At 39.4% G+C, this 16,743-nt stretch overlaps 1 protein-coding gene across 1 annotated transcript in view; it reads right to left on the bottom strand.

Annotated features, from left to right (window-relative positions):
• The window catches only part of DNAJC3 (DnaJ heat shock protein family (Hsp40) member C3), a 90,357-nt gene that overhangs the window by 16,626 nt on the left and 56,988 nt on the right, over positions 1–16,743 (bottom strand). Inside the window, exons 8-9 of the mRNA XM_030312874.1 lie at positions 15,608–15,713; positions 15,403–15,523 (exon numbers count right to left, since the gene is read on the bottom strand). Coding sequence (XP_030168734.1) covers positions 15,403–15,523; positions 15,608–15,713 — 227 coding nt within the window. The remainder of the gene's footprint in view (positions 1–15,402; positions 15,524–15,607; positions 15,714–16,743) is intronic.

The raw sequence follows: 16,743 nt of genomic DNA, 5'->3' as shown, positions 1-16,743 counted from the left end.
ACAAAGCTAACTTTAGGTATGATCTTAAATACAACCAATCTCTTCCCTTCCTTCTCCCCATATATTGGGAGCCAGGGAATCTGGCCAATGACCTCAAAAAAAAAGCAGCAGCCATGACAAATATGATCCACTCTCAGTCCTTCCTGACTCAGGATGAGCCCTGTAGCTCTATACCTGCCCCCAACACTGCCTAACATGTAAGTGGTGGCACAGGCACTTGCTTATATCATAAGGAATAGAAATCTATCCGTGTTTTATGTAAATATCCTAAAATTAGCCACTGTTCCTCAAATACTACTGTACTGGGGGGCACAAGAGCACTGAAGCAAGGAGGTGGTATAAATCTTGAACACAGAATATTTTTGTGGAAGATGGTGAGCCTAGAGAGTGTCATGAGATAGTGTCCCAGGATAAGCAAGAGGACACAAGAATCTGTACACAGGACATCAAAGACAAACTTTATCTATTTTACAATTTTGCCCAGGCCAGCTCTTTATCTAGAAAAAGTACTACTCGGCTCCTTTTCTTAGAATTTTGGATATCCATAGTAATACCAGAACACCTGTGTCAAATGGAGTTAATGCAGCAGTCACAGATTGGACCTAGAAGCTAGGCATCCCATACAACTGTTTATAGAGAGAAGTCAATGCAAGGTCCAAACAACTGTCCTGAAAATGAATATAATGGAAACAATGTACCAAAAAACATAGGAGGAGTGTTCTGGAGTCTGAGAGGTCTCTTGGAGTTGGGGTTTTCCTGGTCTTTGGGGTGAGGGTAACAAGTTGACCTAGAACTGTGGCTTCTGCCAGTGATCCTCTCCCCGTCTGATGGTAGAGAAGGTGGAGAAACACCATGGGCAAGAACGAGGTCCCCAGTGTAGGAAAGTCTTTGGCTTGGGGTTACAGAATACTTGCCCTGGCACCTAGTCAGCACGCTGTGAGGAAGCCCAGGCCACATGCAGAAGGTACAGGCAGGTGCTCTAGCCACCAGCCCCAGCTAAGGCCTCTGCCAACAGCCAGCATCAACCTCCAGCCACGTGACTAGATAAGGCTTCAGATAACTCCAACCACTATCTTTGGAGTTTTCCAGCTGAGGCCACAAACTGTCCTGTCATTTCGTGTGGTTGCACAACAATGTGAACGTACTCGTACCTTAAAAACAGCTAAAGATGCTGGAGACAGCAGGAGTAAGAGAACCCTAGGCTTGCCTCATCCCACAAATACAACTACATAACTATGAAGTCATCCTCAATACCCCCAAAATCCATCTGAAGACAGGAAAAACAAACTCCACAACTAAGAGTGGAGAAGAGGCCACCTCAAAAGAGGCAGGAAGTACAAAGACACTCTTTGGGAGAAAAACAGATTGTGGCCACTGTGGTGGGGACAGTGCTGGAGTCATAGAGAAGGGCAAAAGACAGAGTACCACACAGAGGAGCACGCAGGGAAAATAAATCACCATAGCAATTGGCTAGGAAAGTGAGAGGACCCAAATTTTGCAGGTTCTTACAACCAGCGGGGCTTACAGCCTAGAATTTTAGGGTCAGCGTGATTGGCTCTGGGAGAACTTAGAGCACATTGTACTGCTCTTGGAGAAAAGGCTGGGCAAACAGCCTGCGGACATACAGCATGGAAACAGCAATTGGAAGAGCACCAGGGGCACACAGTGGGAGGTTAGCTGCTCATTTCAGAGTGTGTCCCCGAGAAGCAGCATTCAAACATAGGCCCCCTCTGGGAACAAAGGAACCAGTCAGCACCATTTCCCTGCCCTGCCCCTGAGCATAAGCACAGAGCCTGGACGCTCACTACCTAACTTGCTTACACCAAGCTCCCCTTCCCCCCACGCACCAGAAGAACTGCCCTTCCCAGTCAGGCCCACTTCAGTCCCAGTGTGACTGGCACCCTCCCCCAGACAAGCCCAAACCCCTTCTGACACCTCATCTCCCCATCCAGGAGTTTTCCAAGGCCTCCGTTCCAGCGGCAGCGACAACACGTCACATTTCACATTTCTCCACTCTTAGTTGTGGAGTTTGTTTTTCCTGTCTTCAGATGGATTTTGGGGGTATTGAGGATGACTTCATAGTTATGTAGTTGTATTTGTGGGATGAGGCAGCGACAACACGTCACATTTCACAAGCCGACCAGAGCACAACTAGTTAGAACTCACCACGTTCAGGCCAGGGATCAAGCAATGTCCACAACAGGCAAAGAAAGGCTCTGGAGATGACCAGCCTGAAGGATAAAGCAGCAGGGGCACGAGAGCAGGGCACACGCAGTACACACTGGAGACGCTCCTGGAAGAGCCAGGCCTTGGGGAACAGGGGACACTACAGAGCACTACAGGACCTCTTCTTCACAAAGCCATCACCCTCAAGAACAGGAGATAGTTGCCTTTCCTAGCACACAGAAGTAGGCACAGAGACTTAGACACAACGACAAGATAGAAGAATTAGTCCCAAATGAAAGAATAGGACAAGGCCATTGCCAGAGATCTAAAGCAAAACGGATATAAGTAACATGCCTGGTGGAGGGAGACTTTAAGGATAATCACCGGACTTGGGAAAAGAGTGGAGAACATGAGTGAAACAACAGAGATAAAGAATAACATAGCAGAGATAAAGGGCTCAATAAATTAAATGAGAAACACACTTGATGAAATGAACAGCAGGCTGGAAGAAGCAGAGGACTGAATTAATGACCTAGAAGACAAGAACGGAAAGTGATCTAGTTGAACACAAAAGAAAGTAAAAAGAATTATGCAAAATGAGAATAGACCTAGGGAACTCATGACTCCATCAAATGTAGTAACACAAACATAATAACATTCAGGGGTACCGGGGTGACTCAGTTGGTTAAGCGTCCGACTCTGGATTTTGACTCAAGTCATGACCTCACAGTTTGTGAGATCGACCCCACATCAGGCTCTGTGCTGACAACTCAGAGCCTAGAGTCTGCTTCAGATTCTGTCTCCATCTCTCTCTGCCCCTCCCCAACTTGTGTTCTGTCTCTGTGTCTCTCAAAAATAAACAAACATTGGGGCTCCTCGGTGGCTCAGTCGGTTAAGCGTCTGACTTTGGCTCAGGTCATGATTTCACAGTTCGTGGGTTCAAGCCCAGCGTCAGGCTCTATACTGACAGCTCAGAGTCTGGAGCCTGCTTCGGATTCTGTGTCTCCCTCTCTCTCTCTGCCCCTCCCCCACTCATGCTCTGTCTCTGTCAAAAATAAACATTTAAAAAAATTTTAAATAAACATTAAAATATTAAAAAATAAAAACCTTCTGCACAGCAAAAGGAAACAATCAACAAAACTAAAAGGCAACCTACAAAATTGGAGACGATATCTGTAAATGACATATCTAATAGAGGGTATATAAAGAACTTGTAAAACTCAACACCCAAAAAAACAAATAATCCAATTTAAAAATGGACAAGGGGACAGGATGGCAGAGCAGCATGGAAGGTTTTTTCTTGCCTCTCTTGTCCCTGAAATGCAGCTAAGATCGACACCAAAACATCTTGTACACCTAGAACACTGAATTGAGGATTAACACAGCAATGTGCACAATGTGAACCACAGAACTCAGCAAGTATGTAGTGCAGAGAGGTTAACTGGGGGAGGGAGAAGCCATGGAGGGTAAGGAGCTATTTTTGTTTGTGTCAAGAGGACGGAGACAGGGAGGAGAGTACAGGAAAAGCACTTCCCCTGAGAGCAGCTGGGGAGAAAGAGAAAAAGTGGAAATACCCGCAAGTGACTGAACAAGAAAGGGAGAAAGGAGAGGGTTTAAATAACATTGACTCTATAGGGAGTGCAGAGTCTGAAACCCTGCAGCTCAATATCTGGCAGAGCTCTGGTGGGAAGGATGAATCCCCAGGAGAGAGAATGAGGTCTGAGAGGTCCTTGGGCCACAGGGGGAGAGGTGGTTCCCCTGCTGGGAGGACACTGGGTAGAGGCTGTGCAGCCTCGCCACAGGCAAAGGTCCCAGCAGACCCTGGACAACAGCCACGTTCACTGGTGTTGGAAGAAGGACATTAAGGGTGAAACCTGGTGCCAGATGCGTGTTGTGATTTACCATAATCCCTGAAACCCTGCTGCTACATGATCACGTGAACTTTTTCTGGGGTTTTTCTGGGGTGGGCCAAAGCCCAGTTGCAGTCTTGGGGTATCTGCAGCAGCGCAGTCGCCCCAACGTTCCTGGGGGTGGGCCGGCACCCAGCCATTGCTCAGTAAGACCCTCCCCCAGAGGGTCTGAGCAGGTCAACACTGCAGGGCCCTCAGAAGTGAGGGGTTTGGAAACAGCCCCATTTGAGATAAAACTCGGAAGGGACATGCCACCTGGCAGGCTGATGGGTTCGTCACGTACAGTGTAGAAAAGGGGAGTGAACAGAAGCCACAGAAAAAGGAGGGGTGCTAGACTGCAGGTTGACGAGAGCAGAGTTCTGATGCTAGAGACTGGGTAGCTGGGTGAAGCCATTTTCACCCCTCCTGCACATGCACATACATGCCTACACGAGCCACAATGATCCACCCCAGTAATTAAGCAGCACCATCTAGTGGAAAACAAGGTGTTACACCAAGCCCTGTCCAACTGGGCTAACTGCTCTAGAGGAACACAAGTCTCTCCGCCTGCTTAGTTTATGGACTCTAAAGTGCTTCGTAGTTTGACTTCCAGCGGAAACTGGATATAATTTCAATTGTATTTCATTCTGTTCACTGGTCCATGTATTCAATTTATTTTCCCTTTTTCTTTTCTTATTCTTGAATACAGAAAGATAAATCTATTTTTATTTTGTTTTATAAAAAATATTTAATTTTTCTACTGTATTTATTTTTGTAAATTTTTTAAATTCTACTTTATTTTCATCATTTCATTCTATTTTATTGTATTCATTTTTTATATTTTCAAATGTTTTCCTTTTTTTTTCTTCTTTCCCTTTTTTCTCTATTCTATCAAGGTTCTTAAAACAACCAGATGAAAACACACCTAGGATCTAGCATCCTTTATTTGATTTTTTTGTGTGTTGTTTTCAATTTTTTAATTTTAATTTTGCTTTTTACTTTACTAGTTATTTTCCTTCCTTCAAAACGACAACACGAAGGAATTCACCCCAAAAGAAAGAACAGGAAGAAATGACAGCCAGGGACTTAACACAGATACAAGCATGATGTCTGAACCAGAATTTAGAATCACGATAATAAAAATACTAGCTGGGGTGGAAACAAGCATAGAATTCCTTTTTTCAGAAATAAAAGAAGTAAAATCCAGTCAGGTCAAAATTTAAAAATGCCATAACTGAGATACAATCTCAAATAGGTGCCACAGCGGCAAAGATGGATGAAGCAGAGCAGGAATTCAGCAATACAGAGGACAAAGTTATGGACAAACTGATAAAGCAGAAGACAAGAGAGACACTAAGGCAAAACCACATGATTTAAGAATTAGAAAACTCAGTGACTCATTAAAAAGGAATAACATCCAAATCATAGGGGTCCCATAAGATGAAGAGAGAGAAAAAGGGGTAGAAGGTTTATGTGAGCAAATCATAGTGGAAAACTTTCCTAACCAAGGAACAACACAGACATCAAAATCCAGGAAGCACAGAAAACTCCCATTAGACTCAACAAAAACTGACCATCAGCAAGGACTATCATAGTCAAATTCACAAAATATTCAGGCAAGGAAAGAATCATGAAAGCAGCAAGGGAAAAAAAGCCCTTAACCTATGAGGGAAGACAGATCAGGTTTGCAGCAGACCCATCCACAGAAACATGGCAGGCTAGAAAGGAGAGGCAGGATATATTCAATGTGCTGAATTAGAAAAATATGCAGCCAAGAATTCCTTATCCAACAAAGTTGTCACTCAAAATAGAAGGAAAGATAAAAAGTTTCCCAGACAAACAAAAACTAGTGGAGTTCATGACCACTAAACCAGACCTGAAATTTTAAGGTGGACTCTGAGAAAAGATGAAAAAAACAGAAAAACAAAAACAAAAACACAAAAAGTCCAAAAGCAATAAAGACTAGAAAGGACCAGAGAACACAACCAGAAACTCCAACTCTACAGGCAACATTATGGCAATAAATTTGTATCTTTAAGTACTCACTCTAAATGTCAATGGACTAAATGCCCCAATCAAAAGACACAGGGTAACAAAATGGATAAGAAAATAAGATCCATCTATATGCTGTTTACAAGAGACCCATTTTACACCTAAGGACACCCTCAGATTGAACATAAGGGGATGGAGAACCATATCATGCTAATAGTCACCAAAAGAAAGCCAGAGTATCCATACTTACATCAAACAACTAGATTTTTTAAAATAAAGACTGTAATAAGAGATGAAGAAGGGAAATGTATCATAATTAAGGGGTCTATCCACCAAGAAGACTTAACAATTGTAAACATTTATGCTCCAAACGTGGAGCACCCAAATACATAAATCAATTAATAACAAACATACAGAAACTCATGGATAGTAATACCACAATAGTAGGGAACTCCAACACCCCACTTACAACAATGGACAGATCATGTAACAGAAAATCAACAAGGAAACAATGGCTTTGAATGACACACTGGACCAGATGGATATTCAGAACATTTCATCCTAAAGCAGAATACACACTCTTCTAGAGTACACATGGGACATTCTCCAGAGCCAATCACATACTGGGACACAAATCAGCCCTCAAGAAGTACAAAAAGATTGAGATCATACCATGCATATTTTCAGACCACAACACTATGAAACTCGAAATCAAACACAGGAAAAAATTTGGAAAGACAATAAATACTTGGAGACTAAAGAACATCCTACTAAAGAATAAATGGGCTAACCAAGAAGTAAAAGAGGAAATTAAAAAGTACATGGAAGCCAATGAAAATGGTAACACCACAGTCCAAAACCTCTGGAATGCAGCAAAAGTGGTCATATAAGGGAAGTATATAGCAATCCAGGCCTTCCTAAAGAAGGAAGAAAGGTCTCAGATACACAACCTAACCTTTCACGTTAAAGAGTTGGAAAAACAGCAAAAAAAAAAAAAAAAAAAAAAAAAAAGGAACGAAAACAACAACAAAAAGAACAGATCAATGAAACCAGGAGCTGGTTCTTTGAAATAATTAACAAAATTTATAAACTCCTAGCCAGTTTGATCAAAAAGAAAAGGGAAAGGACCCAAATAAATAAAATCAAGAATGAAAGAGGAGAGATCACAACCAACACTGTGGAAATACAAACAAAAATAAGAGAATATTATCAGCAATTATATGCCAATAAATTGGGCAAGCTGGAAGAAATGGACAAATTCCTAGAAACATATAAACTACCAAAACTGAAAGAAATAGAAAATCTGAACAGACCCCTAACCAGTAATCAAAAATCTCCCAAAAAACAAGAGTCCAGGGCTGGATGGCTTTCTAGGGGAATTCTACCAAACATTTAAAGAGGAGTTAATATCTATTCTTTTGAAGCTGTTCCAAAAATAGAAATGGAAGGAAAACTTCCAAACTCATTCTATGAAGCCAGCATTAGCGTGATTCCAAACCAGACAAGGACCCCACTGAAAAGAACTACAGACCAATTTCCCTAATGAACATGGATGCAAAATTCCTCAACAAGATACTAACCAACTGGATCCAAAAATACATTAAAAGAATTATTCACCACAACCAAGTGGGATTTATACCTGGGATATAGGGTTGGTTCAATATCTGCAACTCAATCAGTGTGATACATCACATCAATAAAAGAAAGAAAAAGAACCACATGAACCTCTCAATAGAGTCAGAGAAAGCATTTAACAAAATACAGCATCCTTTCTTGATTAAAGAAAAAAAACCCTCAAGAAAGTAGGGATAGAAGGATCATATCTCAAGATCATAAAAGCCATATATGAAAGACCAACTGCTAATATCATCCTCAATGGGGAAGCTTTCCTCCTAAGGCCGGGAACACAACAGGGATGCCCACTCTCACCACTCTTACTCAACACAGTATTGGAAGCCCTAGTCTCATAAGTCAGACAACACAAAGGAAAAAATGGCATCCAAATCAGCAAGGAGAGGGTCAAACTTTCAGTCTTTGCAGACACCATGATACTCTATACAGAAAACCCTAAAGATTCCACCAAAAAACTGCTAGAACTGATCCATGAATTCAGCAAAGTCTCAGGATATAAAATCAATGCACAGAAATCAGCTGCATTCCTATACAGCAACAATGTAGCAACAGAAACAGAAATCAAGCAATTGATCCCATTTACAACTGCACCAAAAACCATAACCTAGGAATAAACCTAACCAAACAGGTAAAAATCCATACACTGACAACTATAGAAAGCTTATGAAAGAAACTGAAGAAGACACACACACAAAAAAAGGAAAAATATTCCATGCTCATGGATTGGAAGAACAAATATTATTGTTAAAATATCAATACTACCCAAAGCAATCTACATATTCAATGAAATCCCTATCAAAATAACACCAGCATTCTTCACAGAGCTAGAACAAACAATCCTAAAATTTGTATGGAACCAGAAAAGATCCCAAATAGCCAAAGCAAACCTGAACAAGAAAACCAAAGCTGGATGCATCACAATCCCAGACTTCAAGATGTATTACAAAGCTGTAATCATCAAGACAGTATAGTACTGGCACAAAAACAGACACTCAGATCAATGGAACAGAATAGAGAATCCAGAAATGGACCCACAAATGTATGGCCAACCAATCCTTGACAAAGCGGAAAAGAATATCCAATGGATTAAAGACAGTCTCTTCAGCAAGTGGTGCTGGGAAAACTGCACAGCGACATGCAGAAAAATGAACCTGGACCACTTTCTTACACCATACATAAAAATAAACTCAAAATGGATGAAAGACCTCAATGTAAGACAGGAAGCCATCAAAACCCTCGAGGAGAAAGCAGGCAAAAACCTCTTTGATCTTGGCCGCAGCAACTTCTTACTCAACACGTCACTGGAGGCAAGAGAAACAAAAGCAAAAATGAACTATTGGGACCTCATCAAAAAAAAGCTTCTGCACAGCAAAGGAAACATTCAGCAAAACTGAAGGCAACCAACAGAATGGGAGAAGATATACACAAATAACATATCAGATAAAGGGTTAGTATTCGAAATCTATAAATAACTTTTCAAACTCAACATCCAAGAAACATAATCCAGTGAAGAAATGGGCAAAAGACATGAATAGACACTTTTCCACAGAAGACATCCAGATGGCTAACAGATACATGAAAAGATGCTCAACATCACTCATCAACAGGGAAATACAAATCAAAACCACACTGAAATACCACCTCACACCTGTCAGAATGGCTAACATTAACAACTCAAGCAACAACAGAGGTTGGCGAGGATGCAGAAAAAGATGATCTCTTTTGCACTGCTGATGGAAATACAAACTGGTGCAGCCACTCTGGAAAACAGTATGGAGGTTCCTCAAAAAATTAAAAATAGAACTACCCTACAACCCAGCAATTGCACTGCTAGGTATTTATCCAAGGGATACAGGTATGCTGTTTCAAAGGGGCATATGCACCCCAAGGTTTATAGCAGCACTGTTAATAATAGCCAAAGTATGGAAAGAGCCCAAACATCCATTGACGGATGAATGGATAAAGAAGATGTGGTGTATGTATACAATAGAGTACTATTCAGCAATCAAAAAGAAAATCTTGCCATTTTCAACTATGTGGATGGAACTAGAGGGTATTATGCTAAGAGAAATTAGTCAGAGAAAGACAAATATCATATGACATCACTCATATGAGGACTTTAAGAGACAAAACAGATGAACATAAGGGAAGGAAAGCAAAAACAATATAAAAACAAAGAGGCAGACAAAGGATAATAGATTCTTATATACAGAGAACAAACTGAGGGTGCTGGAGGGGTTGTGGGTGGGGGGATGGGCTAAAAGGGTAAGGGGCATTAAGGAAGACCCTTCATGGGATGAGCAGTGGGTGTTATACATAGAGGATGAATCACTGGAATCTACTCCTGAAATCATTATTGCACTATATGCTAACTAACTTGGATGTAAATTTAAATAATTAATTTTTTAAAAAAGAATAAGGGACACATGTGCAAACAACTAATTGTGAAGCTTGGCTCTTTCGCTACCGTTGATGGTTCTTCATTTGCTCAAGAATAAAATCAATGGCATGTTATTGAGCATATTTTCACACTATATGCAGATGCTTGTAGAACATAAAGAATGAGTTTCCAGGACTAAATGAAGCCAGATTGGAGTAGGAATCCTTCTCCATAGCACCATATGTGGACATGCTGGTTGGGTTACCGTCTGAATGCAGTCACCAGTGAGCTCTGTCCATCATTTCCATCTAACAGAGCCCCCAGCACTTGCCACCATCCTGACTCATTACAGTGAATCTGTATTCTAAAAATTGACAGAAGTCAAATCTCAGGAAATAAACCAACCAGGTATTAAACTTAACCTAGAACCTAAGCTTTTCACCAAGTTGCATATAGACACCTCATGAAAGATATCAAAAGATGTCATTACTCCCATCAATATGAAACCATTATCAGTAATTTTTAAAGGTACAGCTTCATGTTTATTATTTTAAGTTTTGTGACAAATATATGTTTTAATTAATTGAAAAAAAATCTGTTGAATGCACAAAAAAAGAATATTATCTCTTATTTTTAAAGTTTATGGAATTTTTCTTTGAGTGTTATTTTAGGATTAATTTTAACAAATGTCCAGAGGGACTATGAAAAGAGTTAGTCTCTACTTGCATACTACAGAATTCAAAATTTACAGTCCTGGTATACTTCTCAAATCCTCTACATAGTGTTGTTTATTTTTTGACCACTTGGTTTTCCACGAAAAATTGATGCTAAAAATTTCTATATGTTATGTTATGTTTCTTTTCACCTACATTTTTTGATTTTATCATATTTGATGCATTAAAACTCATAATTAACATTTAAAAAAAAATTAAAATGGGCAGAAGACATGAACAGACATTTCTCCAAAGAAGACATACAGATGGCCAATGGACACATGAAAAGATTCTCATCATCACTTATCATCAGAAAAATGCAAATCAAAACTATAATGAGATACCACCTCACACCCGTCAGAATGGCCAAAATCAACAACACAAGACAGAACAGATGTTGGCGAGGACACGGAGAAAGGGGAACCTTCTTGCACTGTTGGTGGGAATGCAAACTGGTACACCCATTCTGGAGAACAGTATGGAAGTTCCTCAGAAAGTTAAAAATAGAACTACCCTATGACCCAGTAATCGTACTACTGGGTATTTACCCAAAGAATACAAAAACACGAATTCAAAGGGACACATGCATTCCTATATTTATAGCAGCGTTATTTACAATAGCCAGGATATGGTAGTAGTCCAAGTGTGTGTCAATAGATGAATGGGTAAAGATGTGGTATATATCTACAACAGAATATTATTCATCCATAATAAAGGATGAAATACTGCCATTTGCAATGACATGGATATAGCTAGAGCATAATGCTAAGTGAACTAAGTCAGCCAGAGAAAGACAAATACCATATGATCTTAGTCACATGTGGAATATAAGAAACACACACACACACACACACACACACACACACACACACACACAAAAATGAGCAAAGGGAAAAAAGGAAATGAGACAAATCCAGAAATAGACTTTTTTTTTTTTTTTTTTTAAGTAATCTCTATACCCAACATGGGGCTCAAATTCATGATCCTGATATTAGGAGTCATGCTCTACCAACTGAACCAGCCAGGTGCCCCTCAGACTCTTAACTATAGAGAACAAAGTGATGGTCACCAGAGGGAAGTGGGTGAGGGATGGGTGAAATAGGTGATGGGATTAAGGAATGCACTTGTGGTGATGAGCACCAGTCATAAAACTTAAAAAAAAAATGGCTAAGATGGCAAATTTTGTTATGTTAATTTTCCTCAAGTAAAAACAAAAAATAAAATAAATGACACAGACTCAAATATAGGACTAATTCCAAATCCCATACTCCTTCCACTATGAACTTACTGATAAACTACCTACCTTCATTCATTCAGCAAACATATGAGTGCCTGCTATGTGCCAGGCACAAGTAGCTGAGATGGATCAGTTAATGAAAGAAAGACACAGGTTGTCATGTAGCTTAAGTTCTAGCCAGTTTAACTCCTTATCTCATAAGGATGGCACTTGAATCATCCCTATATTCAAAGGAACTTTGCTGTTTAGTATCGCTTCAATGTCAGTTTGTTCCTCTGAAAAGCTATGAAAAGAATTACTCAGGGGGCGCCTGGGTGGCGCAGTCGGTTAAGCGTCCGACTTCAGCCAGGTCATGATCTCGCGGTCCGTGAGTTCGAGCCCCGCGTCGGGCTCTGGGCTGATGGCTCAGAGCCTGGAGCCTGTTTCCGATTCTGTGTCTCCCTCTCTCTCTGCCCCTCCCCCGTTCATGCTCTGTCTCTCTCTGTCCCAAAAATAAATAAACGTTGAAAAAAAAAAAAATTAAAAAAAAAAAAAAAAAAAAGAATTACTCAGGGCGCCCGGATGACACAGTCAATTGAGTTTCCAACTTGGACTCAGGTTGTGATCTCATGGTTGGTGAGTTCGAGCCCTGCATTGGGCTTGCTGCTGTCACCCTGTCAGCATGGAGCCTGCTTTGGATCCTCTGTCCTCCTCTCTCTCTGCCCTTCCCCTGCTCACACTCAGTCTCTCAAAAAATAAATAAAAAACATTAAAAAAAAATTTTTAATTACTCATCTATCTGAAGAGCCTCCTTCATTTTTCATGATCTCAGAGGCATCCTCAAACAACAATCTTACTTACTTTCTCATGAGTGGAATCCCCTAATATCTTTCCTGATAACTCTGCCAGAATCTCCAAATTAATAAGTCTCCATGTTCCATTATTCACTAACCTAAAACTTTGTTTTTCTCTATTCACTACATTCCTACCATCATTTTTAATTGCTTATTTAAATAAAGGCTAAGCCAGTAAACAGAATATGGAAAGCCCTCATATTTTAACTCAGGATTTCAAAATATTATTTAGCCTAGGTAAGTAAGATTACTTACTCATCTCATCATTTACTAAACCTTCAATTCAATAAGTAATAGCCTTCAGTTTTAGTTATACAGGTGTCCTCGGCACCTCCCCCCAAATTAAGAGGCCTAGAAATCCATTCTCAGTCTCTCCATGAGGTTGCTTAATTGCCATATTTGTGACTCAAACAGCCATTTTACTTGAAAACCTTAATTCAGAAAGATTCCCAGTGTATAATCCAAACCCACCAACAAAGACAAAGAATAAGTTCCTATTTATTTTTTTAATGTCTGTTTATTTTTGAGAGAGAGAGAGAGAGAGAGAAAGCAGGGGAGAAGCAGAAAGAGAGGGAGACACAGAATCGGGAGCAGGCTCCAGGCTCTGAGCTGTAAGCACAGAGCCCAATGCAGGGCTCAAAACCATGAGATCATGACGTGAGCTGAAGTTAGACGCTTAAGTGACTGAGCCACCCAGGCACCCCAATAGACTCCTATTTAAAAGAAATTTTAAAAGAAAAAACAGACTCTGAAGACAGATCTATTCTATTAAATTAGTATGAAGCATCTTTTTAAGAATTAAGCTGTCAAGTTTCCCTAAAAAGCAAGTCAGTTTAGCTTTCAAGTTACAAAAGCATCTTCAAATTACATTTAGTAGCCTACAAGATTTAACCATTTTTTTAACAGCGCTTTTCATATTCTTCTGTGGCTTCTCTAATTTCACAATTAGAGCTGAGGGTTTAAATACAAATGACAAAAGTACCTTTGATGAAGAGTTCCAAACACTAACGGGAATGCAGAATCCTACAGTATGGCCAATCTCACTGAGAAGACACAGTAGCTCAAAAGTGAAAAGAACAAGGATGCCAATAGGATCTTCTTGAAGATCATTTGGATTATGTACATTCCAAGCCCCAACCAAACCTCAAGGACTATACTATAAAATGTCCCACAAATAGCAGTAACTAGAATTGTCAGCACTCATAGGAAACCACTTAGGAGCAAGATTCTTTTCAAATTGTGAAAAGCAGAAAACAAATGATCAGTTTGTCTTAAAAGAAAATGAGTGCCACAAACCTATGTAATCTATCATTGTTACAGATACATTCTCAGTATGTTTAAAGTATTACCCAGGATTACCGCTTACCATATCATAATTACTTTAACATGACATTAAATGTAATACATATTAATAGTTGCATGCTTTTTTATTAAGTAAATATCCAGCACTTAATTGGAGGGGGGGGGGGGAAGAATACCACAACCCAAGTTTCACCAGAAAAATACTCTTACCATTCTCAATTTAAAATGCTTTACCTGATTGAAATGAAAACTTTGCAATAAGGGCTATAAGGCTCACTTCTTTTAAAAACCATCTTATTTAAATGTTCATAGCATACAGTCACATAAAAAAAGCCACAAAACAATAAATATGAAAGGATTCCTTTTTTTAAAATATATGACCATATACTTTAGTTATCTTCTGAAAATAGGACACTGACCTTATTCAAGGTCCTTACAACATCTAACAAGAAACCTCTCTGTTACTTCAACTTGAACAAAGAAGGATAAGCAACTACCCTAATGTTACTAAACAGCTTTTGGTCACAGAAGATCATTTTAGGGGCGTCTGGGTGGCTCAGTTGGTTAAGCCACCGACTCCAGATTTCTGCTGAGGTCACAGTCTCACAGCTTATGGCACTGAGCCCCCATCGGGCTCTGCGCTGACAGCACGGAGTCTGCTTGGAATTCTCTCTCTTTCTCTCTCTCTGCTCGTCCCCCACTCGTGTTCTCTCTCTCTCTCAGAATAAACTTAAAAAAAAAAAAAAACTTAAAAAAAGATCATTTATATGTAGGACATATATGACATATATATGTATGTTGTAGGTATAATATGTATACTGTACACATGCATAGAATATATATACATACATACACGCACATATATATGCATAAAACATAGACTAATATATATGCACAGAAAAAGTATGAAAGATATAAATCCCAAATGAACAGCATTTATCTCTGGATGATACGAAATCTATCATTTAAATTTTTATTTTGCTATTTATCTATTCTAACTTGTCTACAACAAAAAAAAGGCTGAAATTTTTATTTTTATATCCCCCTGAACTGGTTTCAACAGCAGAAATCTTTCCTCATATGGTGTACTAGTTCCACTAAGGAAGACTAATTTTCAAACTCAATGCCATCTTCCTAAAGTCATCAACACTTCCAGCTACTCTGGTAAACTTGTTCTAAACAAAAGGATGTTAAACATGTGCTAATTTCATATACATCAACGTTTAGATACTGCAAATCAAATTCCTTGAAGACTAACCTTCATCATACATTTCTTCTATTAAATAGGCCTCTGCTCGATCTTTCAGGGCATTCACATTGTCAGGCTCCGTCTGTAAAACTTCAGAACACACTCGAATAGCTTCAACAGGCTTCTCATCCTATAAGTAAATGTGAGAAAAGGATTTATGGCTGTTTTGCCATATATTAAGTTTTCACACTTCTGCGAATGAAACAACTGTTACCTTAGAAAAGCAGTGGCAAATTCTTTCTTTTGAGCGAATCGTATATTCAGCAACACTCGGCTCTGTTTTCATGACAGACTCATATTTGCTGGTCGCATCTGTGTATCTATTAATGAGCAAATCATGATGAGTAAAAATGAAATTCTATCTCAGGGGTTAAAGAAAGACCCCTCTACTCTTCACTAATCGTTGCTCAATCAATTCACCTAAATGAGTACGTGACTTCAAACACGACTTTTACCTTACTATCAGTCAAAAGTTGGGAGATAGAACACATGACCACAGAAAATGTCTATGTACAAATCAAAGCATACCTGTGAATACCAATCAAACAAAATGATGAATTTCTTTACAGAATAATGCTCATGATTTTGAAACGGAGTAAAACATCTTCTTAAAGTCTGACTTACACATGGCATTTTTCAGCAAAATAGAGATCAGGTTTATTTCTTGGTCCCTACACACCTTCATGAAATAACAAAGCCCATTATCTACATGTCATTTTATACAATGAATGTCAATATTCACAACTAAGTACAATGTGGTTCCCTGCAAAAAGAACCTGCTTAAATTCCCAACTTACTAGCTTTCTGAGAACAATAAAAGCTATTTCAGCCTTTTTTAAAAAACTAGTGAAAAATATTAGCCATGTTATACACGAAGTTACTTTCCTCAGTAACGGCACACTAAACAATATATTTATATGCCACTGTGGCACATTTTTCCCAAAATGCATTACAATCTTCACATTTAAATGCTGATGTATTAAAACACAGATTTCAGCAGAACGCTTAAAACAGAAGTTATTGATGTCAAAATCCTAGCTGGGATAGTGTTGTATAGTTTCCCAAGATAGTACAACAGTTGTAGGAAGCCGTACAGAGCATGCAAAACCCTGCTTTCCTTTTTACAACTACATTTGAAATGATGATTAGATCAAAACAAAAAGTTCAGTTAGAAAGTACTGAACTTCACTTGAAAAAAAAAGGTAGCTTCTGGGAAAGTGGAGTGAATGTACTTTCCCCACTTCCGCCAACTAGGTACAATTAAATACCCCTACACATTATGTATTTGTCAACATATGAAAAAACTCAGCAAGGGGAGAGAAGGAGGCAGACCAGCCCAGGACATGCGGC

The sequence above is a fragment of the Lynx canadensis genome, chromosome A1 (assembly GCF_007474595.2).
Source record: "Lynx canadensis isolate LIC74 chromosome A1, mLynCan4.pri.v2, whole genome shotgun sequence".
In the NCBI taxonomy this organism is placed as follows: domain Eukaryota; kingdom Metazoa; phylum Chordata; class Mammalia; order Carnivora; family Felidae; genus Lynx; species Lynx canadensis.
This window is presented reverse-complemented; position numbering and strand designations above follow the sequence as displayed.